The following is a 19,954-nucleotide window of genomic DNA, read 5'->3' as shown; positions in this document are numbered from 1 at the left end:
ATAAGGAATAGGGTCATTGATTAACAAGAGCACGAAGGTGGAGAGGAGGCATTAGCGAAAGCAACTTTACAAGAGAGGCTTACGATTGATAGATGCCTACAAATTGAACAAGAAAAATCCCATAACTGAGTTAAGTGGGAAACAGGTGTAAATTTCTGTTCATTTATTTTACTTTTTTTTTCATTAATTATTGAATTAAATTGATCAATATACTGTTTAAAGAAACCAAACCTCAAATAAAAGAATGAAATTTAGCCCTGCCTATCTATACAAATGGTTGTTGCATTAGGTTGTTGATTCATCCTTAAACTATCCCAGCTATTGATTAAATTGAAGGCGTCTTTTATCATCAAATACTATATACTTGATCAGATTCGGTTTGTAATCTTAATTTTAAGGCCATTACCAAAACTCCAGTTGTAGGACATTATTTGCCTACCAGAAAATAATTTGGATTCCCAGTTTTTTATTTTTTTTTGGTTTAAAACACCCAAAAATATTGAGGATTCGTCAAAGGTTGTCACCAAACATATGCGAATTATGTCCTAAACAAGTATTTTAATATACAATAAACAACTTAAAAAAGGGGTTTACTAAAAGAAGCAGAATCGTCAAACCGTCAGGGGACACAGGACAGAAAAAAAAAATAAAAGAATGGCAGTTGGTGTAATTACACGGAAAAAGAAGGGCAAAAGTAATAAAATACAAGGAAATTACGTAACGATACCCTCCCTAGGCGCTTCCTTCACGTCACGATAAAACCAGAGGAGGAGGAGAGGCCGAAGATCCTCCTAGTTTCCTTACATACAGTTTTGCCAGTTAGGTCTGTTACGGACAAAGACGAGGGTATATTCGTCACAATAAAAAATATAAATAATAAAAGGGAAATTATCCGCTGTGTTGTATTTACTGCACAGTAAGCAGCAACGTTCCCTAGGCAAAAGTCGCCTCATTACATATATATCTCCCTCTCCTTTAAAATTTTTTCAGTTTATTAATAATTACTAATATTTATTTTTACGCTCTTCTCTCTCTCCGTCTCTCTCCAGTATGCTGCTTGTGTTGTTTGTGTTTGTAGGATTCCCACCTATTTCCCCAAACGCAAAGCACTAAAGAGGAAAGCAAGAAAGTGAAGTTTGAAGAGAGAGAGAAAGGATATAGAAACAAAGAAAATTCTAGAGGGAGAAACACCCAAATCCACCGGAAATTCCATTTCCTTTCTCTCCGGCGTTTTCTGGTTGTAACGCCCAAAACTTAGGAGCTCAGCAAATGCAGTAGTGAGGAGATAGGAACTGAACGGAGAGACAAGAGAGGGGAGATATTTATTGGAAGAGAGAAACAGAGAGAAGGGGGGGTATTTTTTATGAGCCAAAATGCGTGAGGGAGTAGTTGTTGATGAGCCGAGTGACGTCGTTTCAAGTGCTAAGAAGAAGAAATCAGGAGAGGAAGATAAGGTTCTTGTTCTAGTGGCAGACAAGGCTAGCTCAAAGCAGCTACCACTGGTTGTTTCAGTCCCGCCGCAACCCATAGTCGTTAATCGTGCTCGATCTCAGTCCGCCACCCGCAGAGTCACGCCCACCACCACCGGTGCCGGTGGAGTTGACACCAGCAACGATGGAGGTTCCATTGCTGTGGAGAAGCTTCTCCCCAACGGCGATCTCTACATCGGGTCATTCTCGGGGAACGCGCCGCACGGATCGGGGAAGTACCTCTGGACTGACGGGTGCATGTACGAGGGGGAGTGGCGCCGCGGCAAAGCATCGGGGAAGGGAAAGTTCTCGTGGCCTTCTGGTGCTACCTTTGAGGGCGAATTCAAGTCGGGTCGGATGGAAGGGTTCGGCACATTCATCGGATCCGACGGTGATACCTACCGTGGCTCCTGGAGCGCCGATCGGAAACACGGGTACGGCCAGAAACGGTACGCGAATGGGGATTTTTACGAAGGATCGTGGAAGAAGAATCTGCAGGACGGGAAAGGAAGATACGTGTGGAAAAATGGGAATGTGTATGATGGTGAATGGAAAAACGGTGTCATTTCAGGAAGAGGGGTTTTGATATGGGCAAATGGGAATCGCTACGATGGGCAATGGGAAAATGGAGTACCAAAGGGAAATGGGATTTTTACTTGGCCAGATGAGAGTTGCTGTGTCGGTACCTGGAATATTAATAAGGACATAATGACTCAGGAACTGAATGGGACATTCTATACTGGGAATGGTAAGGAACATTGCTTGAAAGGGAGCGAGAACGATTTGGCCTTGCCGGCGACGGCGACGAGGAAAAGATCGTCGGTGGATGGGGCCAGAGGGAGTAATATAAATTTTCCGAGGATATGTATATGGGAGAGTGACGGTGAGGCTGGGGATATTACTTGTGATATTATTGATACTGTTGAGGCTTCTATGATTTATAGAGAGGGGTTGGATCGAGATGGACTTAGGCAGTTTAGAAGAGGACCTTGTTGTTTTAATGGAGAGGTGAAGAAGCCCGGAGAGACAATTTCTAAAGGGCATAAAAACTACGAGTTAATGCTTAATCTGCAATTGGGTATCCGGTAATTATGATTTATTTCTGATATGGGTTTCTGGGTTTAATTTTTGTGTGTTTTTCTCCGGTTTGTCTGGCGGGTTTTGTGTTCGAGTATGTGTGCGTTTTTGGAGCTCGGTTTTGATTTTTTGTAATGGTGTTTTAGGTACTCTGTTGGAAAGCATGCTCAAATACGGAGGGACCTGAAGCCAAGTGATTTTGATCCGAAGGAGAAGTTCTGGACGAGGTTTCCGCCTGAAGGATCAAAGATTACGCCTCCTCATCAATCTGTAGAGTTTCGGTGGAAGGATTACTGTCCGATGGTCTTTAGGTATGTTTGCGTATACTTCATATTTATTTGGTTAAGGTTTATGCAATTTACTGCTATGTTTTTGTATGGCTTCAAGTTTTGAGGTAGTATATCGGATCTGAATGATGATCAGTTCTGCTGGCATAGACAAGATGATTATATATATATACACACACTTTCTGTTATGATGGGAACCTGAAATTATTCTTTCCCTTTCCATTCTTTGCTGATATAGACATTTGAGGGAACATTTCCAAGTCGATACTGCTGATTATATGCTAGCTATCTGTGGAAATGATGCCCTTAGGGAGCTTTCTTCTCCGGGCAAGAGTGGAAGCTTCTTTTACCTTACTCAGGATGACAGATTTATGATCAAGACAGTAAAGAAATCAGAAGTCAAGGTATGTCGCCCACCCCAACTAATCTCAGAACTATTTCAATGTTATATTGCACAGTAGAAATTGACAAATTGCTTGTTTCTTTGCTTTCTCTGCACTTTCTCAAGTTTTGTTTATCTGTGGTTAGGTGTTAATTAGGATGCTTCCCAGTTATTACCAACATGTTTGTCGGTATGAAAATTCACTGGTGACAAAGTTCTTTGGTGTGCATTGTGTTAAACCAATTGGGGGCCAGAAGGTATGTAGTGAAATTTTTAGTTTGCTTCTGTTTGATTTGTTGACAACTCTGACCATATGTTCTTGAAATTCAGACCCGTTTCATTGTGATGGGCAATTTGTTCTGCTCTGAGTATAGAATACATAGGAGATTTGACCTAAAAGGATCTTCCCATGGCCGTACAACAGATAAGCCTGAGGGTGAGATAGATGAAACCACAACTCTCAAGGACCTTGATCTCAATTTTGTGTTTCGTCTTCAACGAAATTGGTACCAGGAGCTTATCAAGTAAGTGCAAAGATGACAACTCATTTTACTTGCTGGCAATTGTCTCTCGTCTTCTGCAGCTGATTATCTCCTTCATTTTCCATAATATTCCTGTTTATAATGTGCAGACAAATTAATAGAGATTGTGAATTTTTGGAAGCTGAGAGAATTATGGATTATAGTCTTCTAGTTGGCCTTCACTTCCGTGATGATAATACATATGACAAAATGGGGTTGTCGCCATTTGTTTTGCGCACTGGTAATCAATAAAGCGTCTCTATCATTTATTGCCATTTTTCCAATGTCTTGCACAAGTTTTTGCAACAATAGTTGTGCTGATTAAATGTACATGCTATGCAGGAATTGACGATTCCTATCAAAATGAAAAGTTCATGCGTAGCTGCCGCTTCCTTGAGGCAGAGCTCCAAGACATGGATCGGATTTTAGCTGGCCGGTATACATCTTTTTCCTTCTGGTTTTGGTTCGTTAATTACTTATGCAGCGCACTGTTAGCTTAAATTGATTCTCAACTTGGGCGTTCAGTGTTTGCTTCTGCTGAATCAGCTATTGAAAAAGAGATATTCATATAATTGACAATTGCATAAATGTGTGGTTGAGTGTTAGTTTTGGCATTAAAGGTTGCTAATAATTTCTCCATGCAATTTGTCATTGTAAATAGAATAATTGAAAGTGGCTTCTGTTGTTTGCATTTGTGGGGTCTGTCCAGCAGTTATTTGTGGGGTTCATATTGGATGGTGGTCCTATGCTTTGTTGTATAAGAGCTGAGTCTTGATTATCTCTCTTCTATTTTTTTTGGTTGAATTTATCTGAATTCTGGGGCGCATACTCATACTTATATATGAGTTGCTGGCATTTCTGCAGAGGGCATAAATAATGTTGCTTTTAGATGATACATGTAGCTGGCAAAGTATGATTATATTCATCTACTTGTTCCATGATTTTTTAATGATTGGTTCCATGATTTCTATCAGTTTTGACAGTGTACCTAATTGTTTGAAAATTAGAGTTTCAGTTGTAATCATGAATGGGCTGTAAATGCTGAGGTCAATTAAAAAATGTGGATTTTACAGGAAGCCTCTGATAAGGTTAGGAGCGAACATGCCAGCAAGAGCAGAACGGATGGCTCGGAGGAGTGACTTTGATCAGTACACCCCTGGTGGGATTAGCCATTTGACCCCTTCTAGAAGTGGTGAGATATATGAAGTGGTCCTTTATTTTGGGATCATTGATATCTTGCAAGACTATGATATTAGCAAGAAGTTAGAGCATGCCTACAAATCCTTACAAGTCGATCCTACCTCAATCTCGGCAGTGGATCCAAAACTATACTCGAAGAGATTCAGGGACTTCATTGGGAGAATATTTATAGAAGACAGGTAGCAATGGGGATGAAACTTATAGTTGAAAATTGCCCTGTTACTAGAAAGTGATTTTTGCTTGAAAGTTAGGGAAATACATGTTCCTGGCAATAGATTGAGCAAACAATTTCTCAGAGAGATGAAGCCACTGCAAATGTGGTAGGAGAGCTCGGCAGCGGGTTTGCGGCAGTGTTCCTGGCTGAATTTTGAAGATCAGCCATGGTGATGGAGGGGAAGGTGGTTGTACATTTGGGGGGTGGGGGAGGAGGGAAACTCTGATTTCCTTCTCTCTCTCTCTTTTTTTTAAATAATATTTTTGGAAATATTTTTTTGTGGTAAACAAGGGGTGGGTGGGTGAATTGTGAAGATTTGAAAGATAGGTATAGGGAACAGGGGAAATGCTTCCCAGAGAGAAGATTCAAAATGGGAGGGGACTTGGAATAAGAAAGTGTACAGCTTAATAGAAAAAGAGATGGATAGCTTATGGAATTTCGTGAATATTTTTTGTGACTTTCGAAAAAAAAGAAAAGTAAAAAAAAATGTTTGAATCATCTTACAGGAGAGGAGACCCAAGGGATCCTCCATCATCTCTCTCTCCCTCTCTCCCTGTGCTTTTGTTACTTTTTTAACTGTTGTATATAAATGGGCAACCCTGTTGTATAGAGATGGGGTCATTGCTTTGCTTTTTGCAGTGAAAGGGAGGCATTGTGCAGGACGAGATAGAACGTGAAAAGCAGAGAAAGCATGAGAAAGATGCGCTGGTGTTTCTTGCTCTTGCTTGCTTTGTTTGCCATCTCTCTCTCTCTCTCTCTCTCTCTCTCTCTCTCTCTCTATGTTACTTGGTTTCTTGAAAAGAACATTTCCAGAGTGGTATTATTGGGAGGGCAATATGGTCATAGAAAAAAAGGAGGGTTTATTGGGGGTGGTGAAACTGGAGAGGTCAAAGGGAATCCTACCTTACAGGGGTAGGGTGGAGCAAATGTTGGTTTCTTTTTTGACCTAACGGTAGTGGGTTGCTGGCTTTTGGGACCTTCCATTGTCTGCTTCTTCAGACCCAAAGCACGGGTTTGTATCAGTTTCACTGCGATTTTCGGGTCCAATTTGCCTTGGATCTGTCGTTGATAACGACTTCCCTTCTTATTTCTTTCGACTAATTCCTAATTTTACCATTTTTTTATGTTATTGCTCTGTCAATTCTATTGGTTTTTTGCCCCCTATAACTAATTTCTGATTAAGCCATTGTTTGATTCACAATATTTTACTTGTTGGAAACATAGATTATCAAGAAATACACTTTCAGATAATTAATGTACAAAAATCTATAATAAAATGAGGAATTTGCTTAGAGAAGTTCTACTAAATCTGATCATTGAATTCTAATTCTAATTACGTGCAAAACATAAAGTATGAATTATTATTATTACTATTGGACTTTTAATGAAAGACACGTATTTCATTGACTTCCCTTTAATTTTAAACAAAATAATGTATTTAGGAAAATACTTTATGATAAAAGTTCTCTAAAAATGGTTTATTGTAAAATTAATTATAACTTTTAATAGAAAATATAAACTACAATTTTAAAAAAAATGAAAAACATTCCCATTTATTTTTTAGAGTTATTTTTAATATAATAAATGGAAAATAGATTGGAAAAAAAAAAAAAAAAAAGCGAGCCCATTTATATGGCGAAACTAACAAGCCTTTGGCGGGTGTAGATTTGGTTAGTTAGCTGAGATTGGAATAGGCACCCACCTTTTTGTTAGGCAAATAAGCTGATAAATATTTGTCTTTAGTTCACACCACGTGCATCTCACCTGCCCATTTTAAGCCACAATAATGAGACTCCTACATGAATTTCTCTTTATAAAATTTATATTTACACCATAATATATAAATTTTTTTTAAATTAATTGATAATTTTAACAACATTATATTAAAATATATCATATTAAACCAATATCTAAATATATGAATGTATTTTCTTCTTCCAAGGAATCAAAATATAACTTTTTTTAAAAATTATTAATTGGACAAATATTTCTCGACAGTTACGGAGCGACCAAGCAAGGAAAAGAATAAGGGCACAAATCTCGAAAGTGACGTGTAATGATACTTTGTTAGGAAGGTGATAATTCCACACGCCTCAAAAGTATGAACCTCATATTCCTATTTTTTTCCATTTTAAAAATTTATAATAAAATAATTTAATTTCATATCCACAAATCTTTTTTGGGTCTCTGTTTTTATGGGTTTATGTTGGGAATCATTTGTTGAAATTAATATAGAATTAAATAATTACTACTACTACTTTCTCTTACTGTCTGTATCTGTTCATGTCTTTGCTAACTCAGACACATCACATTTTGCCCTCTGTGGGCTGTGCCAGACCTTCATTATTTGAAATAAAAATATTTAATTTTTTTAATTTTAAAAAATTATTGTATGATAAATTGAAATTTTATAAAAATTTATTTAAATTTTTTATTATAAAATAAATCAAACCAAACAGAAAGTTGAATATATATTATATATTATATTAATTCAATGACCTGACATGCATGTTAATGAAACATGTAGTGATTGGAGTTCAATTTTCCTCCACTTCTCAACGCTTATTGATGAGAGCAACTAAATTATGATGGTTTAGTTAAGGAAGGAGGTTAAAGGTGGGAAGTGCGAACGAAGCTAGAGATGCATTACATATTCGAGGTAGCTTCTCAGAACTAAGGCTGCAATAATTCACCAACGTTTGTTTTTTCTCGTTTGTTGTTATGTAAATATATATATATATATATACATTTTAATTCAGACACAAAGCTGCATATCTGTTGTGATATAATTGTCCCAACACCCCTCTTTTTCTTACCTATACCATCTTTACCTTTTATTTGTTTATAATATAACTTGTTTTTTCTTCATTTTTAACACACACTCATCATCAAATTCAAGTACTTGTATTGTACCTCGCTATCACTTTTTCAGAAAAAAATAAATAAATAACTTTGGAATTTCCTTCACTAATGGAAAATAGCAAAGAGGAAGTTGAGTAGAATTAAGTAGAGGCATGTGCATGCACGTGTGGATAGATAAGTTGTCTAAGCTAGTTTAAATGCGGAACACCAACCTCAAAATCCTAGGTGTAAATATACATATATAAGAGATTTTAATTGGGTGTTTTTTATTTTGTTGTGCATAAATGACAATCAGAATGTAAAACGATAGAGACTATTCATAGGCAAATGGAAGCATTCACAGCTGAAATCTCCTTTCTTTTTTATTTTTCATTGGGTTGAAAATTACATCTCATAACCACCAATAACAAATTATTAGTATTGGTTTAGCTTTTGGGTTCAATAATTATCTCGCTCCATTAACAATTAAATTAATAACAATAATAAATTAATTTGTATTTAATAATATTAAAATATTTTTAAAAATTGTGAACTTGTTAAATTTAAATACCAAGTAAAAATAAATTATAAATATAAAAAATATTATTAATATTAGACGCACGCATACAAATTGTGTTGTGTCCTTGTCGCTTAGACAGATTTTCTGCAAGAACATGATATTTCCAAACTTGATATAACCTTACGCTTTGGCCATATTTTCAGACATGGATGAAGTAATGGCCGCATCATGTGTGATGCCTATTAAGACAAATAACTATTTCAAACCCTACTCTTTTGTTCCGATTGAGAATTTAAACTTAAAAAGACTATTCAATTTTTCATTAGGATAAAAAAATGAGGCAAATTAAGTAGCAAATTATTTGAGTTTAAAACCACAGAAATAGGCTAAAGATTGGAGAAGAGAAGCTGAACCACTCGTACATGTTTTGGAGCAGAAAATGCAAATGACATTACCAAACACGCAATTAATATGAAAGGACAAAATGGTCTAAGCAAAGCACATAATGACAGAGATGAGAAGGTGCGGGTTGCCAATTCTTAAATGGGTTGCGGCCATATGTCGGCCAAAAGCCAAGATCATGCCCAACATTAGGCTTGCTAGGAAGGGGACATCCCATTCCCCCATATTAATTACATCTCTTGCTTTTATCAAATCATCTACCCAAATATCACATTAATTATGACTCAATAAAGTTGTAAGAAAAAAAAATCACAATTATGGTTTTTCCGAGTGATAGGGTTTGGGTTCCTGTCATATTCAACTCTCAACTACAAGGTAAGGTTGATTATTTGTTTATGTTTGAAAGCTGGTTGATGAATAATTCCATGGGAACTTGAAATACCCACCAAAGTCAATTTCTGTTTTTCTTTTGCCTGTCCCTGCCCCTACTTAATTTCCCTTTCCATTTAAATAATTTGACGTGCAGATGGTTTCAGGTCAATAATTATCTCTAACTTTTCTAAATTTAAAATTATTATTTATTTTTTCACCTAGAAATATAGATAAAAAAAATAAGATAAATAATTTAATTTTAATAATATTAAAATTATTTTTGAAAGTTAGAACTATATTTATTTATTATAATTTCTCAATTGAGAAGATGGGTGTATATAAATATATAAAACAGAAGTGTGAACAATTGGTCTATATCATACCCAACATGAGGTTGCAATGTAGGGGACATTTGCCCAACTATTTCTACCTTTTATGGTACTTCTCTTCTTCTTCTTCTTTTTTATTTATTTAACAACTAAGGCATTGAGCTCTATTATTTTTCAACCACCTAAACAGGATTAGACACTCCATTACAATCTCAATTATGTTGTCCCAACTTCCAGAAGGCTACCTACACTCTTCAATAATAATAATGTAAAGACCTCTGAAGTTTAAATTTTAATTCAATTTTTTAAAAAAAAATACCATAAAGTAAAATTTTAGTAGCAAAATATACTGGTATGCTTATAAAAAAAATTATTATTTTTATTTTATATATATTATAACAATATATTTTAATAAAAATTTATTATATATTTAATAAAATTATAATTTTAATAATATTTTTTATTATTTATTAATAAATAAATAAATTATTATCTTATCTTAACAGTGGTGACAGATACCACAAATTTCAAATATGATATTGACTTGTAAACTATTGTAATCTTATTTTTATATCAGCATGTGTTTCATAAATCAATGAATTTTTGTGTGGATACAGAAAACAAGCTTTAAAAATAGTAGAGAGAGAGGACTGGATGAGCTATACTGTGAAGAAACAGTAGCAGACAATGAAAACAAGTGGGTAAGGAGGAGGAGAAGTGAAAAAGATGTAATGTTGTATGGCTTATAATACATGAAAGGAACAGAGAAAAAAGGCAAGTTGAGAATAGAATGTGGAGGCCATTGTTGGAAGTGATTTTTGTATGAAGAAGTGGGCAGATTTTTTAATTAAGCCCACTACACCTGCTACTTGAAGGAACTTGGGTCCTACTTTTGGTCCCAATTTTGTTTATGATTTGATTCTGTAATCATTCAAATTGCCCAATACTGGATTACACTTATCTACACTATACATATATAAATATTCATTTCCAATTTTTTTTGGAGGAGTTTAGAAACCCTTAAAATTAACCACTTTTACAGTCTTATAATTTGATGCCCAAGGCATTATACTTGATTTCGGATGTCTTCAATTTGAATATCTCTATATGAGTTTTAAATTTTATCGCGGATGGGTTAAAAAACACTTAAATATGAGTTGGCTAGCCAATCCAAACTTTGAATAATTGGAAAGTTCCTGGGTCCATTGTGGTTGATATTTTTGGGTATAGTTTCATGATTATGGGAAGCCCAATTTCATCCATTAATGGATTCTTTTTCTGAACATTGAAAAGCCCGACTGTTATTAATACTTTTTCCTAATTGGAATTTGGACGCCTATGCGTATGCTTATGCTTAGCCAGCAATCAAAAGCAACCGGAAAAGTAAGATAAGATGGAAACAAGAGTTCAATTAGTGGAATAAATGGATTTTAGATACCAAATAAAAAAATAAAAAAAAAAAAAAAAAAAAGACACAGCAAGAGAAATGAAACATGAGATGTCCGTATAAGGCAGCAGAAGTGGAATTAGTTTGGTGGGTTATGGTTATAAGTAGGAGTAATGAGAAATCCTTATCCCACGAGGTGATGGGGAAGTTGTTGGTCCATAAATTTAAGAAAGTGGGGTCTGAGTTATGATAAAAAAATCAACCTAACTACAAATAAGTAGTGATGGTTCTGCTGAATCACGTGGTAGGGAGATGCCTTTGTCTAGTGTTTTCATTTTGGGTCCTGCAACCAAACCACAACCATCTCCATTTCAGTTGGTTTCTATTTTCTCTATGCAAAGATGAGGCATGCCCATATGCTTGCCAGATTGTAATGCTGCCATTCTCCAAACGAAATGTTTAAGTGATGTATTTTTATATTTATAGTAAGTCAATTATTTCATAAAATATAGAGATAGTGGATTCTGCATATACATATACGGGAGAGAGTTTCTTTTCCTTTTCAATAACATATGTCATAGAATTTTTAAAGAAAAATCAATACTTACAATTAATGTTTGGATTTTGTCTCATTGATTATTATTAGTTAAAATTTTATTTTAGATTATATTAGATCATATTTTATTTTTTTAATCAACATCATTATCCAATAACTAAATATTTTTAAAATTAATAATATAAAATTTTTAACACATAAAAATAAAATAATATAACTTTTCCAATAACAGTTTTAAGCAATTTTAAATTTGGTAGTGATGTTGCTAAAACGAGACTCTTTTGTGATTGGTTAAAACCTGTTAGAAGAAAATGTAGACACTTACTTGAATACTCAAATTAGTATATGTAAGAAATTATTTATAATTTTAATATAAATTAATAGCGTAATTTGTTACTGTAATTCTTCTCTTTTTATAATGTAAGAGATATAGATGAATATAATCTTTTTCTCATAAATTGACATTAATATGATTGTCTGCTTGATATGAGACATCGCTATTTAATATGTGAGAATTCCGTGATCACAGGTATAATGTGCTTGATCACAGGTATAATGTGCTTGATCACAATAACGTTGTATCGAGACTTCGCCTTATTGAGGGAATGACAGATCATTTGATGATGATTCGAGTGTTAAGGTATCTGGATTTTCCTTTCTCATGCTTAGTCCGCATTTTTCATTTGTAAAATACATGCCACGTGACTCTATTATGTGATAACAGCTCACAATTCACTTTCAATAATTGTATATAATATCATGTAATAAATGTATAAATTTAAATTTATATTGCTAAGATTTCAGATGCTAAATCATTTAGATCAAAATTAATAAACACCGAATAACATGACAAGGATGGATATTCTTTAACTAAAATTGAGACTATAACTATAATTTTTATGAATTACTTGTAATTTTGAACCTGATAAATTCTCTGAATCAGAAATGAAGAGAAAAAAACTCCAAAATATATAAATGTGTTCCACATTATTGACGTGGATACTAAAATGGGCTAGTTTGTTTGGGACAAAAGGCCTTAAAAAAGGAAGTCTCGGACACTTTTTATAACGGAGATGTAGCCCGAACCCATTATCGTATGTTGTCTAAATTGGGCTGAATACTCTTGCCCCCTGCTCTATTCATATCCAATTTGGTATTGAGCTTATCAATCAGAAAAGGTGCTGTTTGAAAAAAGTATTATTTTAAAATATTGTTTCTCTAACTTTGAAAAAAAGAGGAAAGTATAACTTACTTCCATTTCATATTTTATGAATTTCCTATTCTCAGACGCAAAAAAGTAGTTTTCTATCATTAATTTTCTCCATTTATTTTCTTTCCTCATATAAACAGTAATTTTCTCCCATTATTATTATTATTTTGGTCTTCCGCCATCCAACAATGGTAAAGCGAAGTAGAAGAAAACATTATATCAATTCAATTTTTAGGCGGAATTGAATTTGAAAAAATAAAAATAAATTTTATATATAAAAAAATTGAGATAAATTTAGAACCGTAAATTTAATTGAAATGGTGAACGACCAGAGCATTGTTGTTTAACTCCCGATCCATATCCCAGGAGCCAACTGCCATGCACTAAATTCACACAACATCAATCTCAACAAATAAATATATGCAATTAATACGATATAAAAAGCACCAAAATTATTAAAATTATGTTATGAAGTGTCACAATAAATTAGAATTATGTGACGATACTTTAAAAGTTGTGATATACGATTGTAAAGATTAAATTTATAAAAAAGAAAATATGAACATCATAATAATCGAAACTCGAAAAAACAGGTAACTAGTCTTATCTTAAATCGGTCAAATCCTTATTAGAGATATAATTCAACAGATTTTCGTTACGTCTATAATCACAGAATTTCTTATTTATTATATTAATTTTTAACTTAAAATTTCTATTACACTCATCTTTTTTAGTAAATTATTAATTTGAGCAAATTATCTTACTCATTATCTTTTGCAGATTGATCAGTGAAATTTCAACTCATTTTTGGCCAAATCAGCAATTTATAAATTCAATAAATGCATAACAATAAATTTGCAATTGCAATTTATACCAAAAAATCACAACAAATACAATTAATAAACTAGTCTTTGCAATAACAAACTTAAGTAATTATCAATTACAATTTAAAAATTTATGATTTTTTTTTTTTTTTGCTGAAAATGAAGATGAGTGCATTAAGAAGGGATTTAGAGTATTCCTCGCAAAAGAAGGGAAGCTAATGATTTTTAATGACTACTACAAAGACTCTTGTATGATTAATTAATTCCACAGACACATTAAAATTAATTTTAAAAAAATTAATAGGTGATACTTGCCAAAAAAAACATTAAACACTTCCATAATTTGACGGAGAAGGTTCAATTCGATTATTACAATTAAAATCACTTTGTATGAAAGTGACCGAAATAATGATAAAATTTTCACTTTGTATATTTCTTCTGAAAAGAAAATAATTTTGACTTGTAGATATTTAATGTTATAATATTTTTTTTTATTGCATAAATTATCTAATAGAGTTGTTTAATAGAGTTGTTTGGAGATTCTTTCGACAATTTTAGAAGGAATTATCTTGAGCAAAAAAAGATTTTAAGAAGAAAGGAGAGATAAACTAAATTTTCATAGATCTTGGACAGTCAAATAAAAATGTCTATAAGTTTCAATAGCCCATAATAGCTACAGTTTAGAGACAAAAAAGAGATATGTTATGGAGTAAGGGATTGGCAGACAATTTCTCATGAATAAGAGACAATATTTTCTAAATAAGGGATATGAGAATGGCGGGACAATTTTTTCTAAACAACCTCAAAACGTTGTAGTATTGAACTTTGGTCTGTTTAAATTGGAAAACAAAGAATAGTAGAACAGTTAGGAGATCCCAACAGATATTCCAAATCCCACAATATAATATCCAATTGAAAAGGGCAAGCAGATTGAGGTTTAGAGAAGGCTCACTTATCAGAGTTTGCAAAAAATGGGGAAACAGATCTTTTTCACTCTTGCTTTTTATTGACATGACAGGGACAGGCCTTTTTCTTCAAAACTCACAATCCAACAAATCCCATCAAAGCCTCTGTTCTCTTCACCAACCATCACTATTTTGCCCCACTTTTCTTTGTCAGCCTATGCATCCCATCTTCCACACACTCCTATTTTCTATTTCCATATCCTATTGTGTCTTGTCAAATTTTAAATACTATAATTAAAATTTTATTCTATTATTCTAATATACATGTATATTTAAGATTTTAAATATTTTTCTTACATATTTTTACTCTTAACATAATGAGTGTCCCTTCAAAAGAATTTTTTTTTTAAGTTGATAAAATTAAAACACATAAATTAAACTATTTTATTTCATTTTTAATAAATTTTTTAAAAATATTTTTTAATATTTAATAAATTTAATATATTTAAAATAAATATAATTAAAAATATATATTTTTTAATATATATATAAAAATAAAATGAATAAAAATTATAAGATAAATGAAATATAATATCGAAATATAAAAATATTTTTCTAAAAATACTGCAAACAGATCAATTGAAAAAAAAAAGGCGAGTTGAAACTAAAAAACAAGGGTTAATCATGAAGCCTCCTAACAATAGAGGATATCTTGCTTGTTAGCATTGTATAATAACAGGCAGCAAGCAAGGCCGGGGAGTGAAGTGACCCACCATTGGAGCTTGCAGAGAAACATGAGGAAAAACTGAACCCCATACCTAGACCCTGTCCAGCCTTATGGTCTCGTTCTTGCTTGCGTTTAGCCAAAAACATGAAAGAAATGGTTTTGTTCAGATAAAGATGGAGAGAGAGAGTTTGGCTTTCTCAGATTTCTGGGTTTTGCATGGCTCAAGAAAATTAAACCTTAACCCCTGAAACATGTCCACTTCTGAACTCGGAGATGTTTAAATGGTAATTTTCTCCTTGCTAATTTGTCCTTTTATTTTCTGCCACTTCAGGATTGTATGCCAAGTGCTTATCTGGAACCCCGCTTTCATTTAATGCTTCGTGGCTCTTTTTCCCTTGGTTGCTCCTGTGTCTGGAGCTTGCACATATGTTGCATGATCCTTATTTCCCATCACGACACGTGTAAATAGACTTGAGAAATTATGTAATGCTTATATTACACATGTGCAAGCAAGATTTGCAAGAGGAAAAAGCGGAAAAATTCTTATACATTGTAATCTAATAAGTAGTTAAAATTTTTAAAAATAATTATTTAAAATATATTGAGATATTAATTTTTTATTAATTAAATATACATATTCAATTTATATATTAAAATACGTTTAATAACTTTTTTATAAAGTTATATGGTTGGATGGGATGCTGATTGTATCTTACGTAGTTTTAATTTTAATTCAGTTTCATTTAATTTAATTAAAATTATTATTTTTTTATATAATTTAAATAAAATTAATTTTTTAAAATTAATTAATTTAATTAATTAATTTAATTTAAACTGAATACTAGTCATTCAAATCCCTAAATTCAAGCAGCAAGCATTCTCATATGTTATGGACCGCATTGCTAATAAAATTACTCGTTAGAAGGGGCAGTTTTTTTTATAAAAGGAGGCCAAGAGTCGCTGATCCAAGTTGTAGCTCGCTACATCTCTTTTCAGTCTTCCTTCTTTACTTCATGCTTTATTTGACTGGAGTGAGTAAATTGAGAAATTAACATTTTATAATTATAGGAAGTGTAATTTTTAAAATTAAAAATTAAATTTAACTTTATACAATCTCATAATTTTAATATAAATAAAAAATAAAGAGTATATTAAAAAAAAATCAGAAAATTGTGGAAAGTCATTTTTATCGGAAAGTCACAGTCACGATACTGCAGACAGACAAGATCGGTTTTGCGCTGTGAGCAAGTGTGCATGGGTTTCTTTCTCTCTCTCTCTCTCTCTCAGATCACGCCGCCATAGATGGGGTTTATTTGTCTTTTAATGGAGGCTGCATTAAATGACAAGGTATAATGAGTAAATCTCCGATTCCAATTTCCATTATTACACAGATTTTATATCCTACATTGTAAACACTCTCTCGCTCGCTCTTCCACACAGCCTTTTGGCTTTCCACCAGGCCAAATTCTTTTCACTCTATTTGACCCTGTCCTCTTATTCTTCTTGCGCCTTTCGATTTCATTAGGGCTTCTTCGTCTGCTTCTGCAAGATTTGTTTTTTAACACGCTCTTTCAAATTCCCTGGAGATAATCAATGGCTTCCCCACCGCTAAACCCTAACCCTAGCTCCAAACGCTTGAACCCAGATGCTGCACCTTTTGTCAAAACAGTATCGCATCAGAAGATTGAGCTCGTATTGCCTCTGAATCATTTTCATCTTCATACCTTTTCACAAGCCGTGGCTCAGCCTTTGCCTTTGGGGCCTCATGGAGTAATTCGCTCTCCTGATTCTGTTCCCACGCCAGCCTTGGAATACCCAGCGTCAGCGACAATGGTGTACTATAACTCAAATAAGCAGCCCCTATCAGCGAGTTCGATGCCTTTCTATTTTGCGCATGTGGACAGATCATTGAGCTACGACACCAATGCGCAGCCTGTAGTGGGTAACCTGAGCTCATACTGCCCTATTATTGAGCAGCAGAAGGGATTTGCTGCTGCAATAATGAAAAAAGGGGTTAAGGGTATGCGCGATTTTGCGTTTTTTGGCTGTAGGGGGAAGAGAGCAGAAAATAGGTGTTCTCGCAGGCATTTGGCACCGAGGTTGAGTTCGAAGAAAATAGAGAGAAGGGATTCCTGTGCAGAGAGATTATGGGTACCAAAGAAATTCTCAGTGGAAAACAAGAATGACGATGATGGCATCGGAAGGAAGTTAGATGAGGAGGGCGATGGTGATCATGATGGATTTGGAGTTCGCTCTTCTTTATCTGATTATCAAATTGGACTGGATGGAAAGACTAGTTTAATGATCAGAAATATACCAAATCAGTTTGAGTAGGTTCCTTTCTCAAGTGTTTGTGCGGTCATGCATGCTTGTTTGTTTATTTTCCTGATACCGACTGTTTTTAACTTTAAGTTGGGCCTTTTTCGTTAATTTTTTCCATTACGATTATTGCCAACACTGATAATTTCCTCGGTAACTCTAGTCTCTATTCTGTTTTTCGTGCTGGACAAAATCCCCCCCCCCCCCTTCTCTCTATTTGTGTTTATGGTACCAGCAAACTTTTATACCTGAAAAAAGATTGTAGAAGATTGAAAAGGGCAAGGATTAATGGCGATCATTCTGGCCCCTCTCCCCCCCTCGTTTTGTTTTTGCTTTTTCCTCCCTTCTTATTCTTTTGTACATCACAACGGAATCATAAAGTATTGATTGTTACGGTCTCATAAGCAATAAAGGCCAAAATGCTCTTTTGTTAATTCCATCTGTGCATGCATGTAATTCCCTTTTGTTTGATTTATTAAAGGCCTTTCTTTTGTTTGTTTATGGCCATGTGGAGCAGAAGGCACGATCTGCTGCGCATACTGGACAACCACTGCCTCGAAGAAAATAGAAAGGCTGAGTTGCAGTCTGACTCCTTTAAGTCCGAGTACGATTTCCTTTATTTGCCTATGGACTTCAGGTAATCATAGCTGGATACTTGATGCTCTAATTTTAATCTTTACTTATTCTTTTCATGCTCTTCTCTTGTGTGAAAATATTAATGTGAATTGTGTAATCAGGAATCGAGCAAACTATGGCGATGCTTTTGTGAATTTCACGAACGCAATTGCTGCCTCAAGGTTCTGCGAGTCGTTTCACAAGTATGAATGGAAAGTTTCCGTCAACAAGAAAATATGTGAAATCTCATGTGCAGTTATTCAGGTTCGTATTAAAAGCTTTTTGTCATTTTTTTTTTAAACGTGGCATCTGTTTCTTTTCTTCTTTTTTTAAAAAACTTTTTAGTTGATATTGCTTTATATTTGCATATATCCAGGGTAAAGAAGCTCTCAAGAACCAGTTCAAGAACTCCTTGTTCCATTGTCACAGCGATGGTTATTTGCCGGTGGTTCTTTCACCCCCACGCGATGGTGTGGTTCGCTCTAAACCTGTTATTGTTGGTAGGCGTTGTCCACCGCCAATAAAAGCTGCAGGCAATCCAAAGAGGCCTTGAAATAAGCCTTCCCCTTGTCCTTTGTCCCTGGCCACATGCGTTGTTTTTAGTATAAGTAGGGCTAACTAAAGCTTTTATTGTTGGTTTTCTAGGACTAGTGCTTGATGTTGTTGTGCAGAGTAATGGGCTTCGAGTGCCCCATGTTTGCGTTCTCTCCCCAGGCAGGTGCTGAGTTCCTCGTTCTGGGGTGAAATGGAAAAGTGGGTTCTCTTCCCAGATAGTGGAGCGTCGCAGCTAAGCTGCTTGTGTTCTGTTTGAGAATCCCGTGTTTTCATTCTCTCCCTAGCTGCGAGCGCGCAAAAGTTTGTTGCCAGAATCTTGGGTGAAGTGGAAACACTGGATTGGAGTTTGGTAATAGGATGTATAAACGTGTTTGAATGCTTGAAGCTTGTACCTTTTAAATATTGTGATGTGTATGTGATGCAATGGTTTAATCCTTGTTGGGTTTAAATTAATTGTGATTTAGAAATGATGCAGCTAATGCAAAATCTAATTGAATTCGATTTATTTCATGTTAAGGGTAGGTTTATAACTAAATTGATTGATTATAGGTGGGTTAAAGTCCATTGGTTCTAGAGTAGTTTTTAAGGCTAAGAGATATCGAGTTGAATTCGGGAAAAGAAAAAAAGATTTTGAATATTAATAGGGCTTGCGTTCCTTTTGAAGTAATTTTAAATTGAGATAAATAGAAATTGAATCTTGAAAGTTTTACTTTCAATTGAAATTTAATCCAAGTTATGTGCAGAAAACTTGCCGTGGAGGGATGATTAGAAGTTGGCGACTAAGGTGAAAAGTAGTACAACAATGACTTGCACAATTTAGTTATCTAATACAAGTTTTGCTTAGTTTATTTTTAAAATGAAAGTTATTTACGTCTTTGTTAATTCAATATAGTTTTAAAAATTTAAAATACTTTTTGTTTCAATATTTAATAATTGAGGCCTTTATTAAATTAAAAAAGGTAAAAGGACTGTTTTTCAAATAAGAGTTGTATAACTATTAATCAGACTTGTAAGGTTAAAATATGCCATTTCCGGCTTATTAGAATTCGTTAAGATTTGTATTGACCACAGTTCAGTGGCAGCTTTAGCAAAGGGACGTTGAAGGCAATTTCTTGGGTTGGCCTTGCTAATGCGGTTTTTTTTTTTTTTTTTTTTTTTTTTTTTTTTTTAATTATTATTATTTTTAACAGGAGAAAAAATGTATGATTTCATTAAACATTAGGTAGCAAACTGATGCATTTG

The 19,954-nt window shown here is 34.0% G+C and overlaps 2 protein-coding genes across 2 annotated transcripts; both read left to right on the top strand.

The window, feature by feature from the left end:
• Positions 1 to 952: 952 nt before the first annotated feature.
• LOC110609325 (phosphatidylinositol 4-phosphate 5-kinase 1) lies at positions 953 to 5,648 on the top strand. Its single transcript, XM_021748829.2, has 8 exons — positions 953 to 2,554; positions 2,693 to 2,857; positions 3,072 to 3,237; positions 3,362 to 3,472; positions 3,546 to 3,739; positions 3,847 to 3,977; positions 4,079 to 4,172; positions 4,810 to 5,648. Exons 1-8 carry the CDS (start codon positions 1,374 to 1,376, stop codon positions 5,117 to 5,119), a joined length of 2,352 nt encoding a protein of 783 aa, XP_021604521.1. The 5' UTR covers positions 953 to 1,373; the 3' UTR covers positions 5,120 to 5,648.
• Positions 5,649 to 16,494: 10,846 nt separating this feature from the next.
• On the top strand, positions 16,495 to 19,134 carry LOC110609912 (protein MEI2-like 3). Its single transcript, XM_021749752.2, has 4 exons — positions 16,495 to 17,553; positions 18,060 to 18,179; positions 18,280 to 18,421; positions 18,534 to 19,134. Exons 1-4 carry the CDS (start codon positions 16,817 to 16,819, stop codon positions 18,708 to 18,710), a joined length of 1,176 nt encoding a protein of 391 aa, XP_021605444.1. The 5' UTR covers positions 16,495 to 16,816; the 3' UTR covers positions 18,711 to 19,134.
• Positions 19,135 to 19,954: the final 820 nt, after the last annotated feature.

The sequence above is a fragment of the Manihot esculenta genome, chromosome 2 (genome assembly GCF_001659605.2).
Source record: "Manihot esculenta cultivar AM560-2 chromosome 2, M.esculenta_v8, whole genome shotgun sequence".
NCBI classification, from domain to species: domain Eukaryota; kingdom Viridiplantae; phylum Streptophyta; class Magnoliopsida; order Malpighiales; family Euphorbiaceae; genus Manihot; species Manihot esculenta.
Note: the sequence above shows the minus strand (reverse complement) of the source record. Positions and strands in the feature narration are given on the sequence as shown.